This window comes from Somniosus microcephalus, unplaced genomic scaffold (assembly GCF_052327205.1).
Source record: "Somniosus microcephalus isolate GS21.2 unplaced genomic scaffold, FLI_Smic_1.0 scaffold90, whole genome shotgun sequence".
NCBI classification, from domain to species: Eukaryota; Metazoa; Chordata; class Chondrichthyes; order Squaliformes; family Somniosidae; genus Somniosus; species Somniosus microcephalus.
In genome coordinates, this window is record NW_028225277.1 from 21,044 (window position 1) to 40,583 (window position 19,540).

At 47.9% G+C, this 19,540-nt stretch overlaps 1 protein-coding gene across 3 annotated transcripts in view; it reads left to right on the forward strand.

The window, feature by feature from the left end:
* The first annotated feature begins 2,818 nt into the window (after positions 1 to 2,818).
* LOC147083082 (NACHT, LRR and PYD domains-containing protein 3-like) overlaps positions 2,819 to 19,540 on the forward strand; it is a 77,323-nt gene continuing 60,601 nt past the window's right edge. For 2 of the 3 annotated variants that reach the window (XM_085980269.1, XM_085980270.1), the window contains exons 1-3: positions 2,820 to 3,036; positions 3,565 to 3,729; positions 17,984 to 18,079. In XM_085980269.1, coding sequence (XP_085836395.1) covers positions 18,016 to 18,079 — 64 coding nt within the window. In that variant the 5' untranslated portion in view covers positions 2,820 to 3,036; positions 3,565 to 3,729; positions 17,984 to 18,015. Of the gene's footprint in view, positions 3,037 to 3,564; positions 3,730 to 17,983; positions 18,080 to 19,540 lie in introns of all 3 variants that reach the window. The other variant, XM_085980271.1, reaches the window with a different exon arrangement.

Below are 19,540 nucleotides of genomic sequence, written 5' to 3' on the forward strand. Positions count from 1 at the left end.
TCTTCCGATGCCCTCCGTCACTTTAACAATTTCCAGTTTCCTGGCCCCAACTGCTTCCTTTTCACCATGGACGTCCAATCCCTCTACACCTCCATACCCCACCAGGACGGCCTTCGGGCGCTCCGTTTCTTCCTTGAACAGAGGCCCAACCAGTCCCCATCCACCACCACCCTCCTCTGCCTGGCTGAACTTGTTCTCACATTGAACAACTTCTCCTTTGACTCCACTCACTTCCTCCAAATTAAAGGTATTGCTATGGGAACCCGCATGGGCCCTAGCTATGCCTGCCTGTTCATGGGATATGTGGAACATTCTTTGTTCCAGTCCTACTCGGGTCCTCTCCCTCACCTCTTTTTCCGGTACATCGATGACTGTATTGGTGCCGTTTCCTGCTCTCGCCCTGAACTAGATAAGTTCATTCACTTTACTTCCAATTTCCACCCTTCCCTCACCTTAGAGTCATAGAGTCATAGAGTAATACAGCACGGATAGAGGCCCTTCGGCGCATCGTGTCCGCGCCGGCCATCAAGCCCTGTCTAATCTAATCCCATATTCCAGCATTTGGCCCGTAGCCTTGTATGCTATGGCATTTCAAGTGCACATCCAAATGCTTCTTAAATGTTGTGAGGGTTTCTGCCTCCACAACCCTTTCAGGCAGTGAGTTCCAGACTCCAACCACCCTCTGGGTGAAAAAGTTCTTTCTCAAATCCCCTCTAAACCTCCGGCCCTTTACCTTGAATCTATGCCCCCTAGTTATTGACTCCTCTACTAAGGGAAAAAGCTCCTCAGCATCCATCCTATCTATGCCCCTCATAATTTTGTACACCTCAATCATGTCCCCCCTCAGCCTCCTCTGCTCCAAGGAAAACAAACCCAATCTGCCCAGTCTCTCTTCATAGCTGAAGCGCTCCAGCCCTGGTAACATCCTGGTGAACCTCCTCTGCACCCTCTCTAACGGTCCCTCACATGGTCCATCTCCGACTCTTCCCTTCCTTGACTTCTCCGTCTCCATTTCTGGCGATTGGCTTTCAACAAACATCCACTACAAGCCCACTGACTCCCACAGCTACCTGAACTACACTTCCTCCCACCCCGCTTCCTGTAAGGACTCTATTCCATTCTCCCAGTTTCTCCGTCTACACCGCGTCTGTTCTGACGATGCCACCATCCATACTAATGCTTCCGACATGTCTTCCTTTTTCCTCAACCGAGGATTCCCCTCTACTGTGGTTGACATGGCCCTTGACCGTGTCCGTTCTGTTTCCCGCACTTCTGCTCACACCCCTTCCCCTCCCTCCCAGAACCGCGATAGGGTTCCCCTTGTCCTCATCTTTCACCCCACCAGCCTCCACATTCAACGGATCATCCTCTGCCATTTCTGCCACCTCCAACGTGATCCCACCACCAAACACATCTTCCCCTCACCTCCCCTTTCAGCATTCCGAAGGGACCACTCCCTCCGCGACACCCTGGTCCACTCCTCAATCACCCCCAACAGCCCTTCTCCTTCACCTGGCACCTTCTCGTGCAAGCGCAGGAGATGCAACACATGCCCTTTTACCTCCTCCCTTCCCACTGTCCAGGGCCCCAAACACCCCTTCCAGGTGAAACTGTGATTTACTTGTACTTCTTGCAATCTAGTATACTGCATTCGCTGCTCACGATGCGGTCTCCTCTACATTGGGGAGACCAAACGCAGATTGGGCGACCGCTTTGCGGAACACCTCCGTTCAGTCTGTAACGGTGACCTTGAGCTTCCGGTCGCCTATCACTTTAATTGTCCGCTTCATTCCCACTCTGATCTCTCTGTCCTCGGGCTATTGCATTGTTCCAATGAAGCTCAGCGTAAGCTCGAGGAACAGCACCTCATCTTTCGATTGGGCACTTTACAGCCTGCCGGACTCAACATCGAGTTCAACAATTTCAGATAATTATCCCTGCCCCCATTTTTCATGCAGTATGATTTTTGCCATTCCCATTTGCAACATTTTATCTTTCCTGCCTCTTTCAATAGTACAGTGTGTTTTTTCAATAACTTCCTCCCCTGGCCATCTCTGCACCTGCTTAATATGTTACATCTCCAGCTTTTTCCAGTTCTGATGAAGGGTCCCAGACCTGAAACGTTAACTCTGTTTCTCTCTCCACGGATGTTGCCTGGCCTGCTGAGTATTTCCAGCATTTTCTGTTGTTATTTCTGAAACGGTGGCAGTGGTTAGCACTGTTGCCTCACAGCACCAGGGACCCGGGTTCGAATCCGGCCTCGGGTGACTGTCTGTGTGGAGTTTGCACATTCTCCCCGTGTTTGCGTGGGTTTCCTCCCACAGTCCAAAGATGTGCGGGTTAGGTTGATTGGCTATGATAAATTGACCCTTAGCGTTAGGGGGATTAAATACGTGGGGTTACGGGGATAGGGTGGGATATGTATTGGTGTAGGGGTTACGGGGATCGGGTGGGATATGTGTCGGTGCAGGCTCGATGGGCCGAAATGGCTTCTATCTGCACTATGGGGTTTCTGTGATTCTGTGAAATATCAGAGTTGCATTGCCTTCCCGCGCAGGCGCAGTGCCGCTCCCTTGCCTTCCCGCGCAGGCGCAGTCTCGCGCTCCCTCTGACGCAGGCGCAGTGCCGCTCTGTCTCAGACGCAGGCGTAGTGCCGCTCTCTCTTTGACGCAGGCGCTGTCGCTCTCTCTGACGCAGGCGCAGTACCGCTCTCTCTCTGACGCAGGCGCAGTACCCCTCCCTCTCGCTCGCTCGTTTTCTCTCTCTCTCTGACGCAGGCGCAGTACCTCTCCCTCGCTCTCTGACGCAGGCGCAGTGTTGCTCGCTGTCGTCATTCCGGGGATTGCCGGTCCGGCTCAGCTTGCCTCTGGTGCCGGGCCGGGTTGATCGATGAGTGAGGGTCAGAAACAGGGTCATTGCCCAGGTTACGGGTGCCGCGCTCTGTGACTGAGGGAACTCTGCTCCATTCAGCACTCGGCCCGACAGCGGCTGCTCAGCCCGGAGTTTGGATCACAGCGAGGGAGGGTCACCGCTCCGGTCAGTAACTCCGCTCAGAAAATGGCGCATTTCTGTCTACAGCAGTGAGAATGCGGAAGTCTCGTATCTAATTTTTTATATCACACAGAGGGAGGGGATTCACAGGATCACAGCTCCGGTTAGTAACTCCCCGGGGAATGAGCTGGACCGGCTCACAATACAGGGGCTGGTCCGGGGGTGGAGGGCGCGGTGGGTTCATCAGGTCCCGGGGAATGAGCTGAAGCAGCTCACAATACAGGGGCTGGTCCGGGGGCGGAGGGCGCGGTGGGTTCATCAGCAGTTTGGACAGGAAATGGCGCATTTCTGCCCAGAGCAGTGTAAATGGGGGAGTCTCGGGAGGGTGGAAATTTACTGTGAGGAAAATCTCCAAACTAAACACACAGCCCCGGAACTGGGGATCTGAGGAAAGGGACAAAATCAAACAAATACTCGACCTTGAAATTGAATTTTAATAAGCAGATTAAAAGTCTACATTACATTATTTCACGCTTTCAATATTGTTCTTATTTTCTGCTCTGCCGCAATTAGATCTCCCGGTGAATGATGGCGTGATTGAGGAAGGTGCTCAGCTCGAAGTAAACAGGGATTGTAGACTGAGGAACAACAGTAGGTGAACCAGCACAGGATTGTGAGCACCAACCAGAGAGAACTCTTCCGATTCAAAGAGCTTCCATCGGTGGACTGGGGCGAAAGGTAAGAGAGAGTCCCATTGACTCAGATACACTCTGGTCCTGGAGATGGACTGGGGAGAAAGGTCAGAGAGTCCCATTGACTCAGATACACACTGGTCCTGGAGATGGACTGGGGAGAAAGGTCAGAGAGAGACCCAGTGACTCAGATACACACTGGTCCTGCAGACAGTACACACAGGTTACAAAGTGAGGCAGGTCTTGGCGAGAATGAGAGTGGGAGTGTCTGACCACTGAGCACAATTATCCAGCATGAGGCCGTGCAATGGGATGTGAAGTGAGATCAGTTTCTGTCTCTAAACACACAGTCACAGTGAATCTTGTGTATGTTTTAAAGTAAAGGGGTTTGATCTAAGAGGTGACTCTGGAGCAGAGCCCAGCAGATGGACATGTGTCTGTTTGTTAGGTGGGGCTGAACTCACACCGACACCTTCGGACCTCAGTGTTAAAATATTTCAGATCTGGTGACAAATCGGGGAAAGATTGAACAGTGAAACTAATTAAAATCAATTCATTGAACACGATTCAGAGACAAACCTATAGCCTGTGACCAGCAGATATGGAGTATTGTCAGATAGTGAATGCTGAGCACAGCATTATTACGTAAGAAGTAGGAGCAGAAGTCTGCCACACAGCCCCTAGAGCCTGTTCCACCATTCAATACGATCATGGCTGATCATCGACCTCAACTCCACTCTCCTGCCCGATCTCCATATCCCTGGATTCCCCTAGAGTCCAAAAATCTATCTATCTCAGCCTTGAATATACTCAATGACTCAGCATTCACAGCCCTCTGGGGCAGAGATTTCCAAAGAGTCACAACCCTCTGAGTAAAGAAATTCCTCCTCACCTGAGTCTTAAATGACCGACCACTTATCCTGAGACTCTGCCCCCTAGTTCTCGACACTCCAGCCAGGTGGAACAACCTCTCGGCATCTACCCTGTCAATCCCCTTCAGAATCTTATATGTTTCAATGAGATCACACCTCATTCTTCTAAACTCCAGAGAGTATCGGCCCATTCTACACAATCTCTCATCATCGGACAGCCCTCTCATCCCAGGAATCAATCTAGTGAACCTTCGTTGCACCGCCTCCAAGGCAAGTATATCCTTCCTTAGATAAGGAGGCCAAAACTGTGCACAGTACTCCAGGTGTGGTCTCACCAAGGCCCTGTACAATTGTAGCAAGACTTCCTTACTCTTATACTCCAGGCCCCTTGCAATAAAGGCCAACATGCCATTTCCCTTCCTCACTGCTTGCTGTACCTGCATGCTGGTTTTCTGTGTTTCTTGCATGAGGACACCCAAATCTCTGATCACCAACATTTGAAAGATTCTCACCATTTAAAAAGTATTCTGTTTTTCTTCCTCACATTTCCCTACATTATACTGCATCTGCCACCTTACTGCCCACTCACTCAGTCTATCTATATCCCTTTGCAGACTCTGTGTTCTCCTCACAGCTTACTGTCCCACCTAGATTTGTATCATCAGCAAACTTGGATACATTTCACTCGGTCCCTTCATCGAGGTCATTAATATAGATTGTCAATAGCTGAGGCTCCAATACTGATCCTTGCGGCACCCCACTAGTTACAGCCTGCCAACCTGAAAAAGACCTGTTTATCCCGACTCTGTTTTCTGTCCGTTAACCAATCCTCTATCCATGCTGCTTTATTATCCCCAACCCCATGAGCCCTAATCTTGTGTAATAACCTTTTATGTGGCACCTTATCGAATGCCTTTTGGAAATCCAAATATACTACATCCACTGGTTCCCCTTTATCTACCCTGCTAGTTACATCCTCAAAAAACTCTAATTAATTTGTCATACACGATTTGCCTTTCATAAAACCATGTTGACTTTGCCTAATCATGTTATGATTTTTAAGTGCCCTGATACAACTTGCTTAACAATCGATTCCAGCATTTTCCGAATGACTGGCCTGTTGTTCCGTTTTCCCTCTCCCTCCTTTCTTGAATAGCGGTGTTACATTTGCGACCTTCCAATCCGCTGGGACCGTTCTAGAATCTAGGGAATTTTGGAAGATCAAAACCAATGCATCCACTATCTCTTCAGCCACCTCTTTTTGAACACTAGGATGTATGTCATTGGGTCCAGGAGATTTGTCGGCTTTTAGTCCCATTAGTTTCTCTAGTACTTTTTCTCGACTTGTATTAATTACCTTAAGTTCCTACCCTTGGTTCCCCACCATTTTTAGTATGCTTTTTGTGTCTTCTACTGTGAAGACAGATACAAAATATTTGTTTAACGTTTCTGCCATTTCTTTATTCTCCATAATAATTTCTCCTGTCTCAGCCTCCAAGAGACCAATGTTTAGTTTTACTATTCTCTTCCTTTTTACATACTTGTAGAAGCTCTTACAATCTGCTTTTATATTTCTTGCTAGTTTTCTCTCATTGTATTTTTCCCTTATCAATGTTTTGGTCAACCTTTGCTGGTTTTTGAATCTTCCCCCAGTCCTCGGGCTTACTATTATTCTTTGCAACATTATAAGCTTCTTCTTTCAATCTAATGCTATCCATAACTTCTTTAGTTAGGGTGGGGGGCTGAGCCAGTGGGTGTGGGGGGGGCAGAGGCCTGGGCCAGTGGGGGAGAGCGTGGGCCTAGGCCAGTGAGGGGGCGGAGGCCTGGGCCAGTGGGGGAGAGTGGGGGCCTAGGCCAGTGAGGTGGCAGGGGGCTGGGCCAGTGTGTGTGGGGGGCGGAGGCCTGGGCCAGTGGGGGAGAGCGGGGGCCTAGGCCAGTGAGGTGGCGGGGGCCTAGGCCAGTGAGGGGGCGGAGGCCTGGGCCAGTGTTGGGGCGGTGCGGAGTGCTGGGCCGTAGGGGGCGGGTATCTGGGTCAGTGAGGTGGCGGGGGGCTGTGCCCGTGGGGGGACAGAGGAACAACATCACTTGAATTGTACAGGATCGGTCAGAAGGTAAGTTCCATGTTGCTGAGCCTCACTGCAAGTAAAATATGCATTGAATGAGGTGTTTGATAGAAACATAGAAGATAGGAGCAGGAGAAGGCCATTCGGCCCCTCGAGCCTGCTCCGCCGTTCAATTAGATCATGGCTGATCATCCAATTTCAGTACACTGTCCCTGCCTTCTCCCCATATCCCTTGATCCCTTTAGCCTTTAGAACTATATCTAACTCCTTGAATATATTTAATGAATTGGCCTCAACTGCCTTCTGTGGTAGAGAATTCCACAGGTTCACCACTCTCTGGGTGAAGAAATTCCTCCTCATCTCAGTCCTAAATGGCTTACCCCTTATCCTTAGACTGTGACCCCTGGTTCTGGACTCCCCCACCATCAGGAACTTCCTTCCTGCATCTAATCTGTCTAGTCTTGTTAGAATTTTATAAGTTTCAATGTGTCCTCCTTTGTGAAGACAGAACCAAAGTATATATGTATTTAATTGGTCTTCCATTTCTTTGTTCCCCATTATAAATGCATGAGGGAGAAAGGAATCTCAGGTTATGCTGATGGGGTTAGATGAAGAGTGCTGGCAGCAGGCTCGTGTGGACCATAAAGTGGCACAGACCACTTGGGCTGAATAGCTGGTTTCTCTGCTGTTAATTCCATGTAAAACAGGAGGTGACGATGCCGCATTTTCTGAGACAGTTTGGTATAAAGAGAACATCAGAAGCTTTGCTCTAATTCTGTAACGTGCAACAAGCAAACTCTTCCGGTGGAACTGGGAGATTCCAGTCGCCCAGCCAGAGCACGTGGAATATTCTGTAAAAGTGAAATGAGTTTAACTGTTTCTATAACATTGAATCACAAATAAGGTTTGTGTATTTCACAGAAGAGGGTTTGATCAGAGACTCGTCCCGTTTGCCACGTGGGTGAAGAGTCAGGCAGGTGCATCTCCATCTCCAGCCTCCCTTTCCTCAATGTTTTGCCGCCTCCCGAATTTCTGCCCATCTTTTTCACAGCCTCATGTTTGAATCTCTCCAATCAGGTTTCTGCTCCTGCCACAGCACTGAAATGGCAGCAACCAAAGTCCCAATCGACACATTCTGAGACTGTGACCATGGTAAACGATCCCCCCTCATTCTTCTCGGCCTCTGCCGTCTTTGACACGGTCGAGCACGACATCCTCCAAGGCCTCTCCCCCGTTGTCCAGCTCTGGGTTAGGGTTTCCTCCGGGTGCTCCGGTTTCCTCCCACAGTCCAAAGATGTGCGGGTTAGGTTGATTGGCTATGATAAATTGACCCTTAGTGTTAGGGGGATTAAATACGTGGGGTTACGGGGATAGAGTGGGATATGTGTTGGTGTCGGGGTTACGGGGATTGGGTGGGATATGTCGGTGCAGGCTCGATGGGCCGAAATGGCCTCTATCTGCTCTGTGGGGTTTCTGTGATTCTGTGACTGCCCTCACTTGGTTCCACTTTTACCTATCCAGTCGTAGCCAGAGAATCTCCATCAATGGCTTCTCTTCCCGCTCCCGCACTGTTAACACTGGAGTCCCCCATTGATCGCCCCTCGCCCCCTCCTGTTTCTCATCTCCGTGCTACCCCTTGGAGACAGCCGAAGACAAGTGGTCGGCTTTCACATGTACCCTGACCCCACTCTGCTCCACATCTCCACCAGCTCTCTCGAACCCGCCACTGACTCTGCTTTCTCACGCTGCTTATCCGACATCCATCTGTGATTAGCTGCACATTTCTCCAATTAAACATTGGTAAGACCCAAGACATGGTCTTTGGCCCCTGCCAGGAATTCTGTTCCCTCCTTGTACCCAATCAGTGTCTCAGATTTAAACATACCATTCGCACGTGATATCAAGAAATGGCTGCCTGCACTGGATACAGGAAAGGGTATGGGCCCCGACAACATCCCAGCTGTTGTGCTGAAGACTTGTGCTCCAGAACTAGCCGTGCCTCTAGCCAAGCTGTTCCAGTACAGCTACAACACTGGCATCTATCCGACAATGTGGAAAACTGCCCAGGTGTGCCCGGTCCACTAAAAGCAGGACAAATCCAACCTGGCCAATTACCGCCCCATCAGTCTACCCTCAATGATCAGCAAAGTGATGGAAGGTGTCGTCGACAGTGCTATCAAGCGGCACTTATTCACCAATAACCTCGTCAGTGATGCCCAGTTTGGGTTCCACCAGGACCACTCAGCTCCCGACCTCATTACAGCCTTGGTCCAAACATGGACAAAGGAGCTGAATTCCAGAGGTGAGGTGAGAGTGACTACCCTTGACATCAAGGCAACATTTGACCGAGTGTGGCATCAAGGAGCCCTAGTAAAACTGAAGACAATGGGAATTGGGGGGGTGAAACGCTCCACTGGCTGGAGTTATACCTAGCACAAAGGAAGATGGTTGTGGTTGAAGGGCAATCATCACAGCCCCAGGACATCGTGGCAGGAGTTCCTCAGGGCAGCGTCCAAGGCCCAACCATCTTCAGCTGCTTCACCAATGATCTTCCCTCCAACATAAGGTCAGAAATGGGGATGTTCGCTGATGACTGCAAAGTGTTCAGCGCCATTCACAACTCCTCAGATAATGAAGCAGTCCATGCCCGCATGCAACAAGACTTGGACGACGTTCAGGCTTGGGCTGATAGGTGGCAGGTAACATTCGCGCTACAGAAGTGCCAGGCAACGACTAACACAAACAAGCGAGAGTTGAACCACCTCCCCTGATATTCAATGGTATTACCATCGCTGAAACCCCCACTATCAACATCCTGGGGGGTCACCATTGACCAGAAAACTAACTGGACCAGCCACATAAAAACTATGGCAACAAGAGCAGGTCAGAAGCTAGGTATTATGTGGCGAGTGTCTCACCTCCTGACTCCCCAAAGCCTTTCCACCATCTACAAGGCACAAGTAAGGAGTGATGGAGTATTCTCCACTTGCCTGGATGAGTGCAGCTCCAACAACATTCAAGAAGCTCGACACCATCCAGGACAAAGCAGCCCGTTTGATTGGCACCCCATCCATCACCTTAAACATTCACTCCCTCCACCACCGGTGTACCGTGGCTGCAGTGTGTACCATCTACAAGATGCACTGCAGCAACTCGCCAAGGCTTCTTCGGCAGCACCTCCCAAACCTGCGACCTCTTCCACCTAGAAGGACAAGGGCAGCAGGTGCATGGGAACACCACCACCTCCAATTACCCTCCAAGTCACACATCATCCTGACTTAGAAATATATCGCCGATCCTTCATCGTTGCTGGGTCAAAATCCTGGAACTCCCCCCCCCACCCCCCCACCCCCCGTGACAGCACTGTGGGAGTACCTTCACCACACGGACTTTAGAAGTTTAGAAGAAAGAGGGGATCTCATTGAAACTTATAAAAGTCTAACAGGACTAGACAGACTAGATGCAGGAAGGATGTCCCCGATGGCGGGGGAGTCCAGAACCAGGGGTCACAGCCTAAGGATAATGGGTAAGCCATTTAGGGCTGAGATGAGAAATGTCTTCACTCAGCTGGTGTTGAATCTTGGAATAGCTGGGGTCCTAGCACCAATCCCTGCGGTACCCCACTAGTCACTGCCTGCCACTCGGAAAAAGACCTGTTTATACCAACTCTTTGCTTCCTGTCTGCCAGCCAGTTCTTTGTCCAAGTCAGTACCTTACCCCCAATGCCATGTGCTTTAACTTTGCACACCAATCTCTTATGCGGGACCTTATCGAAAGCCTTCTGAAAGTCCAAATACACCACATCCACTGGTTCTCCCTTCTCTATTCTACCAGTTACATCCTCAAAAATTTCCAGTAGATTAGTCAAGCATGATTTACCTCATAGAAGCAAGCCGGGTAGATGGAGTTAAGATACAGCTCAGTCATGATCGAATTGAATGGACGAACAAGCTGGAACGAATGAGTGGCCTACTCCTGTTCCTACGCCTCTATTTATAAAGCCAATGCTGCCATATACGTTTCAAAAGCCTTATCGTCCTGTCCTGTCACCGTCAAAGATGTCTGTATCTATACCTCCAAGTTTTTCTGTTCCTGCAATCCCTTACAATTAAAACCAACTGGTACAATTTAATCGCCTCATTCTTCCCTCCATAATGCAGCATTTCACACTTCTCTGCATTAAATTTCACCTGCCATGTGTCAGCCCATTTCACCAGTGTCTCCATTTCCTCCTGAAGTCTTCTGCTATCCACCTCACGGTTTACGACTTTTCTGAGATTCGTGTCATTGACAAACTTTTAAATTATGCCCCGTATACCTAAGTCCATGTCATTGAAATATATCAAAAAGAGCAGTGGTCCTAATCCCGACCCCTGGGGACACTGTATACTTCCCTCCAGTGTGAACAATATCGGTTCACAACTACTGTCTGTTTTCTGTCCCTTCACCAATTTAGTATCCACGCTGCCACTGCTCCTTTAATATCATTGGCTTCAATTTTGTTAACCAGTCTATTATGAGGTACTTTATCAAAGGCCTTCTGAAAGTCCATATACAGAACATCAGCTGCACCACCTTCATCAACCCTCCTATTTCATCGATTCGTTCATTCAAGTCAGCCAGATTTGATTTGCCTTTTAAAACAAATCCATTTTGGCTGTCACTAGTTAACCCATGTTCTTCCAAGAGACAGTTAATTTTGTTTTGGAAATGTTGTCCCGAGGAGTTTGCTCAACACCGATGTTAAGCTGAGTCACCTGTGGTTATTTGGTTCATCACTCTCTCCTTTTTTGAACAGTGAAGTAATGTTTGCAGCCCTCCAGTCCTCTGGCACCTTTCTCAGATCCAAGGATTGGAAGATTGTGGCAGAGCGGGTGACATTTCTATTTGAGCCTTATCAACCGTTTTAGTACATCGTCCTAATCGATTTATATCCTGTCCAATTTCTCTACCAGCTCCTCCTTTACTGTGCGATTGGCAGCATTCTCTGCTTTAGTGAATGCAGAGTGATGTAAGCCCCCAAAGTGTGGACTAAGTGATATACAAAGTCGACAACACTGGCTTGTTGTAAGAAAGACAGACCCAATAATTGAAGTAAAAACGGTTTATTCAGGCCTGGGGAGCTGTGGCTCTTGCGTCCCAACACAAGGCTCCAACTCCACCGAACCTCTTGAGGTTCACACAGTTATACAAAAATTAAGGCCCTGCCCTAAAGGCGGGGATAAGCTTATTAGCATATACAGAATTATAGTTAAATTGTAATTATAAAACCGTGACATTCCATTCTTCCAGTCGCTTACAAATCTCACATTTCGTTATCAGTTGGTCCTGTTACTTTCTCATGACCCGGGGCCTCAACTTTATTACTTTACGATCGTCCATTTGCTGTTGTCAGATGGCTTGGTCTTTTTAAGTATTTCTCTAAGATAGTAGATCTTTCCAAAGCGGGCAATCCGCAGACTTTCTGTCTCTCTTGAATTATTTCTACAGAGCAAAAACACTTTAGTTAGTTTAAAGAATAGAACCCTGTTGAGCTTCACACTAACAAACCCTTAAGTGCAAAGGTGTCGACTCACGTGGCCGAACCCATATATCTCTCCCTCTTTCTAAGGGGTTGTTTTGACAGTTTTAATCTCTCAGCAGTTAACCCGTAGTCCTGTTTAAACCTTATCTGGGTTTATACAACTTTTACAGACTTCTATTGTTCAACTCGGAGCACGAATTAACCTATTCCCTCCATTTTGTATATTGGTGTTACAGATGAATCCTGGTTTGTTTTACCTTATTAAATCCAATTTTTAATATCTTACTTCACAGGCAAAGTGCTAATTTATTACCTCAGCTGTGTCCTCGGCTTCCACAAGATGATTGCCTTTTTGGTCATTAATCGGCCCCACCTTTCCTTGGACTATTCTTTCATGCTTTATATGTTTATAAAAGGCGTTCGTGTTCCCTATTATGTTACCACTAATCATTTCTCATACATTGTGCTTGCCCCTCTGTTGCTGTTGTGTGTTTATTCCACTAGTGGCAGCTTTAGTGAAACAGCAACGTACTGAATTTTACAAAGTCTCAAACTGGTACTGAATTAACTGAATCGCTTTTACATTTCCACAGTGGGGAAAGGAAAGGCCGCTGATTGATAGTTTCAATGGCCGCACGTGCATGGGTACACACACAAATGGAGAATTATGATTGTAAAACAGCAGTCACATCCACCAGTTGTATATTCGTGGTGTTTTCTGAGATCCCAGATGTTCGATCCGTGTGTTAATGGAGACACGGAATGCAGGAGTTGATTTAACAAATGTTTACTGAACAAAGTCTGGAGGTGAACTAACTGCACAAGACGCTACACAGGCTTATATACCCGAGTGGTCACTACTGGTACAGTATACAGGGGCTTCAAAAACATAGTTCCTCTTAAAGGTGCATACACTACAATTCCTCCCCTTTTAGATAAATAGTACATAACATTTTAAGTAATCATTAAATAACATTTTTACAAGAACAATAATATACACATTTGCTGAAGTTAATCAATTACAAATTCAGTCTCTCTGGAGGCTTCCTGACTCGGTCCGGACAACGCCTCGGTGGTGTAGTAGGTTCTTTTGGCAAGGTCGATTCGGCTTCAATGCCAGTGTCGGGTTCATCTGGTTCCAGTATCACCGGATCAGAGGTAGATACTATGGGTATCTCTGCTTCATCATTAGGCGTATAGAGTTGTGGTGTCGGTTGTCCCTTTTCGGATGACTATGATCTGGTCAGCATGGCGCCTTATTATGCTTTCTCCAATATCCACAGTATACATCAGCGGTCCTAGTTGTGTGCAAATAGTTCCAAGCTGCCATTTCTCAGTACGGTAGTCCCGGGCCAAAACTGGTTGACCTATCTGGAAGGTTCTAGTTGGCCTTTCATTCATGCTTTGAAATTGCTGGTTCTCTACGTCCCTTCTGATGTTTGGCTTGACCAAATCCAGCCGGCATCTTAGGCTTCTATTGAAAAACATCATGGCGGGGGTTTGGTTTGTAACCACGTGTTGCATTCCTGTACGCAAACAAGAAGTTATCTACCTTATGTTGTAGATTTATGTCTTCATTACCCATGGCCTTTATGGCCTTCTTGATGGTCTGGACAAACCTTTCAGCCAATCCATTGGTGGCGGGATGGTATGGGGCGGACGTGTAGTGCTTAACCCCATTGTTTTTTAAGAACTTCCTGAATTCTTCGGATACAAATTGCGGTCCATTATCAGAACAGATCTGTTCAGGCAGCCCATTCCTGGCGAATATGGTCCTTAATGCTGTGATGGTTTTTTCCGTGGTGGTGGAGGACATCTTTATTACCTCCGGCCACTTGGAGTGTGCATCCACCGCGATTAAGAACATTGAGTCCATAAATGGACCAGCAAAGTCGATATGTACCCTTTGCCATGGAGATGAGGGCCACTCCCATGGATGTAGAGGGGCTTGTGGTGGGGCGTTTTGGACCTTCTGGCATCCTAGACAGCTCTTGGTCATTTCTTTGATGTCTCCATCGATACCTGACCACCACACAAACGCTCTGGCTAAGTTCTTCATTTTCACTCCAGCCAGATGCCCCTCGTGAAGCTCCTTTAGCACTTTATCCTTGAGTTTGGGTGGAACCACCACTCTGGATCCACACATCAAGGTTCCTCGGCACACTGACAGCTGTTCTCTTCTTTGCGAGAATGCTGGCAACAGTGGTTCGCCATGTGCTGGCCATCCCTTCACCGTTAAATCGTAGACTCGTGAGAGAGTCGGGTCATTTTGCGTTTCCTTTTCAATGGTAGAATTTGTCACCGGTAGACATTCCATTATGGTCAAGTGGAACATCTCCACTGGGTCCACTGTAGGCGCCTCTTCCACCGTTGGCAACGGTAGGCGTGATAACCCGTCAGCATTCCCATGCTGTTTTGTTCCTTTGTATTCTATGTCATATTGGTGTGCCCCTAGGAAAAGGGACCACCTCTGTAGCCTTTGCGCTGTCATAATGGGAACACCCTTTTTAGGGTTGAATATGGAGACGAGGGGTTGATGGTCAGTCAACAAGGTAAATTTTTGTCCGTGTAGGTAATGGTTGAATTTCTTCACCCCCCGCACCAGGCTGAGTGCCTCCCTGTCGATCTGGGCATAGTTACGCTCAGCTGAGTTCAATGAACGTGACGCAAAAGCTATCGGCCGCTCCGAGCCATCAGGGAATTTATGCGATAATACTGCTCCCACGCCGTAAGGGGATGCATCGCACACCAATCTGATTGGCAGTGATGGGTTGTAATGAGCCAACACTTCCCTGGACGTGATCAAGCCTTTGCATTTATGGAAGGCACGTTTACAGTCTTCACTCCATTTCCAAACTACTCCCGTTTGTAGCAGTGCGTTAAGAGGGTGCAGAACCATCGACAAGTTTGGTAAAAATTTATGATAGTAATTTACTAATCCCAGGAACGACCTTAATTGTGAGACATTTTCAGGCGCTGGGGCCTTTACGACCGCTTCAATTTTTTCAGGTGACTTATGCAACCCTTCTTCGTTAATGACATGGCCACAATATGATATTTGTTTCTGGAAAAATTCGCACTTGGGGCGATTTGCTCGTAGGCCCCATTCTCTCAGCCTCGTGATCACCTGCTCCAAGTTGGCAAGTTGCTCGTTGTCGTTTTCTCCTGTTACAACGATGTCGTCTCGGTAGCATTGAGTCCCCGGAATCCCTTGCAGGACTTGCTCCATAGCTCTTTGCCAGATAGCCGGAGCTGATGCCACTCCGAAAACCAGCCGATTGTACTGGTACAGGCCTTTGTGTGTGTTTATCGTGAGATACTTTTTAGAGGCCTCCTCAACCTCCATCTGTAGATATGCCTGTGCTAAGTCAATTTTGTGAAACGTTTCCCTCCGGATAGTGAGGCGAAAATATCTTCTTTCCTCGGAAGAGGATACTGTACCGTGTGAAGAACCGGGTTTACAGTCACCTTGAAGTCCCCACAGATGCGAACTTTTCTCTGTTCTTCAGATTTATCATTATTCAATGTTTTCTTCATGACCGGGACGATGGGTGTTGCCCACTCGCTCCAATCTACCTTGGATAACACACCTGCTTTTTCCAAATTCTCCAGCTCTGCCTCGACGGCTGGACGAATTGCGTATGGCACCGGCCTTGCCTTAAACTTGGGAATTGCCGCATCTTCCACTTTTATTGAGGCGGTGGCGCCTTTCAGGGTTCCTAGTTCCTGTTGAAACACTTCTTTGGCGTTAGCTAAGATTTCTTTTAATCGTCCAGGTATGACGTCATCATCGTTTTTTTTCTTACTGGTAACCGTCAGTGCCTGAATGGAGTGCCAGTCTAAACGTATCTTTCTGATCCATTCACGTCCCAACAACGGTGGACCACCATCTTGCAGAACGTATAAATACAACTTCTGTATTTCCTTGCCGTTGTATACAACAGGCACCCTTATTTTCCCCCTGGGGTATACTTTCTGCCCCGTATATGTCTTCAAGACAATGGATGTGTCTTTCAAAGGTATATGCGGAAACAGCCGCTCGTAATCCCGTCGACTCATGACGGCCAGAGCTGATCCTGTATCTAGCTCCATTTTGACTGGGGACCCCGCTATCGTGAGGGTAACCCAAATGGTCTGGTAATCTTCTTTGGCAATTACATTATGTAATTTGAGACAGCTTAGTCTCTTGTTTCCGGAGTCGCTATCGCTCTTCTGGTCTTCGGAGCTACTGTCCGTCATCATTTGTACCTTTCTGTACTTTTCCTTATTGACCTTTTTACTGTCAGCGGATTCTTTCCAGATCTGCATACACGTGTCCCATCTTTCTGCATTGCCTGCATGATTTGTCCTTGAACCAGCAGTCCTTCTGGTCATGGGTGGATCTGCCGCAGCGATAACATCTCTCGAAACCCCGTGTCATTTCATGGGTGCCGAAGTCCTGTGGCTTTTGCTGTATCTCTGCAGCTCCTCTTGCTGCTGCTTCGTATGGTACAGCCACACTGAAAGCCTTGTCCAGTGTCAAATCTTTCTCAGAAAGTAGTCTTTTCTGTGTTCCTTCGCTTAGGAGACCGCAGACGAATTTGTCTCGTAGAGAATCTACCAGTCCTGCCCTGAATTGGCAGTGCTTTGACAGCTTTCGTAATTCGGTGAGGTAATCAGCGTTACTTTCATCCTTGTGCTGATTCCTCCTGAAGAATTTGAATCGTTCCACTATCAGCAGCGGTGTTGGGTTTAAGTGCTCCTGTAAGGTATCAACAATCTCCTTAAAATTCTTGTCCATCGGTTTGGCTGGAGTGATCAAGTTTCGCAACAGCCCGTATGTCCTTGCGCCCATCAGATTTAGAAGTACCGATGCCTTTTTATCATCCGCTACTTCATTCGCCTTGCAATATACCTCCACTCTTTCCACATATGTGGTCCAATCTTCTATATCACTATTGAAAGCAGTAATATTGTCAGTCTTCGGCATCTTGAAAATCAAAAATGGCGCTTCCCGCGCTTTTCCTCCGTCCCCGATGGATCAAAATGGCGCCTCCCGCGCTTTTCTTTCTTCCCCGCCGAGTTAAGATGGCGTTTCCCGCCGCTGCTGCCAACGCTGTTCTCCGCGGTTCCCGTTGCGACCTGCAGTTTTTCGCGGTATTTCTTTTTTTTTTATATATCGCTTCAATAGTTTCTCCGTTACTTGGAGAACCGTTCCCGTCGTGGAGCGGACCCTCTGGGACTTCCCCTCCCTCTGCTCGGTCCGAACACCGACCTGCTTTGCAGCACCGGACGCGCCCTGAGTGCTCCACCCTCTCTCTTTGCTTCTGCTTCCCGACTCGCTGCCCGGCCCCGTTGCAGAGCCTCCCGATCGAGCTCTAGCCCGCCGCAGCCCAGGAAGGATCAGTGCACTACCTGCCACCAGCCCGTTTAGCTGGTGAAACCACAGTTTTTGTTTTTTTTCTGGCTTCGACCTTCGTCTGAGGAATCGATCCCCTTGAGGTGCTGCCGAATTGCAGGTAAGTTCGTTTCTAACTCGTCGCCACTGTTAGATCCGTGTGTTAATGGAGACACGGAATGCAGGAGTTGATTTAACAAGTGTTTACTGAACAAAGTCTGGAGGTGAACTAACTACAGAAGACGCTACACAGGCTTATATACCCGAGTGGTCACTACTGGTACTACAGTATACAGGGGCTTCAAAAACATAGTTCCTCTTAAAGGTACATACACTACACCAGAGCTACCAGCTGCTGTACTGTTGAGGGAGGAGGGCCTTGATATCATGTTAACAAGGCAACGTTCTCTTTCTCATTTTAATATTTCCGTCTAACCCACCCATTAATATTATATTTGTTACAGAGCATCAGAGCCTGGGAACGCTTGTCACCGCCATGGCTGAATGTCCAAACAGGGGAGAAGATCCAACATCTGCAACAAGAATAAGAATGGACACAGGTAGGTTCACCTTATACTTCAAATACAATGTCTGTCCCGACAAAAGGTCCAGAACTAGTTGAAGAACCTGCAGCTCTCTCAGGTCGAGGGAACAGGACAGGGGCTGAGTACAAAGAGGGAAATGAGTGACCATCTAGAGGGACACTGCAGTCTTGGGTGGAGGCAGTCTCTGAGTACTGAAACTCTCCAATGGATGCCTGGTATTGGGGACTGTAAGGTGGAGAGAGTGATCAGAGGAGGGTTTTCCTGAGCAAACAGTGTGACTCCAGAGAGCAGGAGGCCACCCAGCGGGGCAGAGTGAGAGGTAGGTGGGGCACAGGAATAGGAGAGCGGTACTGGTGGCAGATTGTATAGTCAGGGGAATAAACACCCTAATCTGCGGCCCTGAGCATGTCCCGAATGGTTAGTTGCCTTCCTGGTGCCAGAGGGAATAACATCCTGGAACGGGTGGGGCCACCTCTGGGAAGGAAAGGAGAGCAGAAAAGAGCCATGTTCGGAACCCGTAACACGGATAGAAATACGTTTATAGAGGGACTATTGAGACTGAGGCACTAAACTAAGAAACCAGGCCTCAAGCTGTTGAGCTCCGGATTGTTTTGCACTGGGCTGCTTAAGGCGGAAAATATGAGGCTGGTCAATGTGCGGCTGCAGGGCTGGAGCAGGAGGGAAGTGTTCACGTTCTTGGGGCGTTAGTGAGTTCCGATATAAGGGAAGCGACGAGCGCCATCTGTACCGACCAACAATAACGGTTTTACAGAAAAGGTGAATGAAGCAGTGGGAGGATATCGGGATGTGACTGGAGATTGGGAAATATCCGGATCGGAGACAGAGCGGAATTAGTAAAAATGTGGGAGCTGAAACAGAAGATTTAAGAAATAGTGAAACAGGTATTAGCAAGAAAAAGGAAGGAGGATTTGAAATCGCGAGAAACAAATTCACTTGGTTTTTAAAAAAAAAAGAAACTGGACAAGTCAGCATTTCAAGTGTTGGAGCTAGTATTGAGTGTTGTGTGTGTGTACAAATCATTCCAAACATTCAGAAACATGAGAGATGTGATCAGGTATCTATAAGACAGGGTCTTGGTTTTCACAGGACTCAGAGGGAGATGTTCCTGGTGATAACAGTTTGAGGGAAGAGTGAAAGTTTGTGACTGCCAGTATTAATAAAGTATTCGATGACAGCATAGAACAACAACATGGACACACTTACGTTTATATAGCACCTTTAAAGTAGTAAAACGTCTCAAGGTGCTTCACAGGAGTGTTAGCAATCAAAGTTTGACACCGAGTCACATAAGGTGATATTAGGACAGGTGAGCAAAAGCTTGCTCAAAGAGGTAAAGTTTAAGGAACGTCTGAAAGGAGGAGAGCGAGAGAGAGGCGGAGGCGTTTAGAAGGTAAGGGTGTTCCAGGGAGCAATGCTAAGATGGAATCCATATGTACACAGTTCAGCAATAGGAAG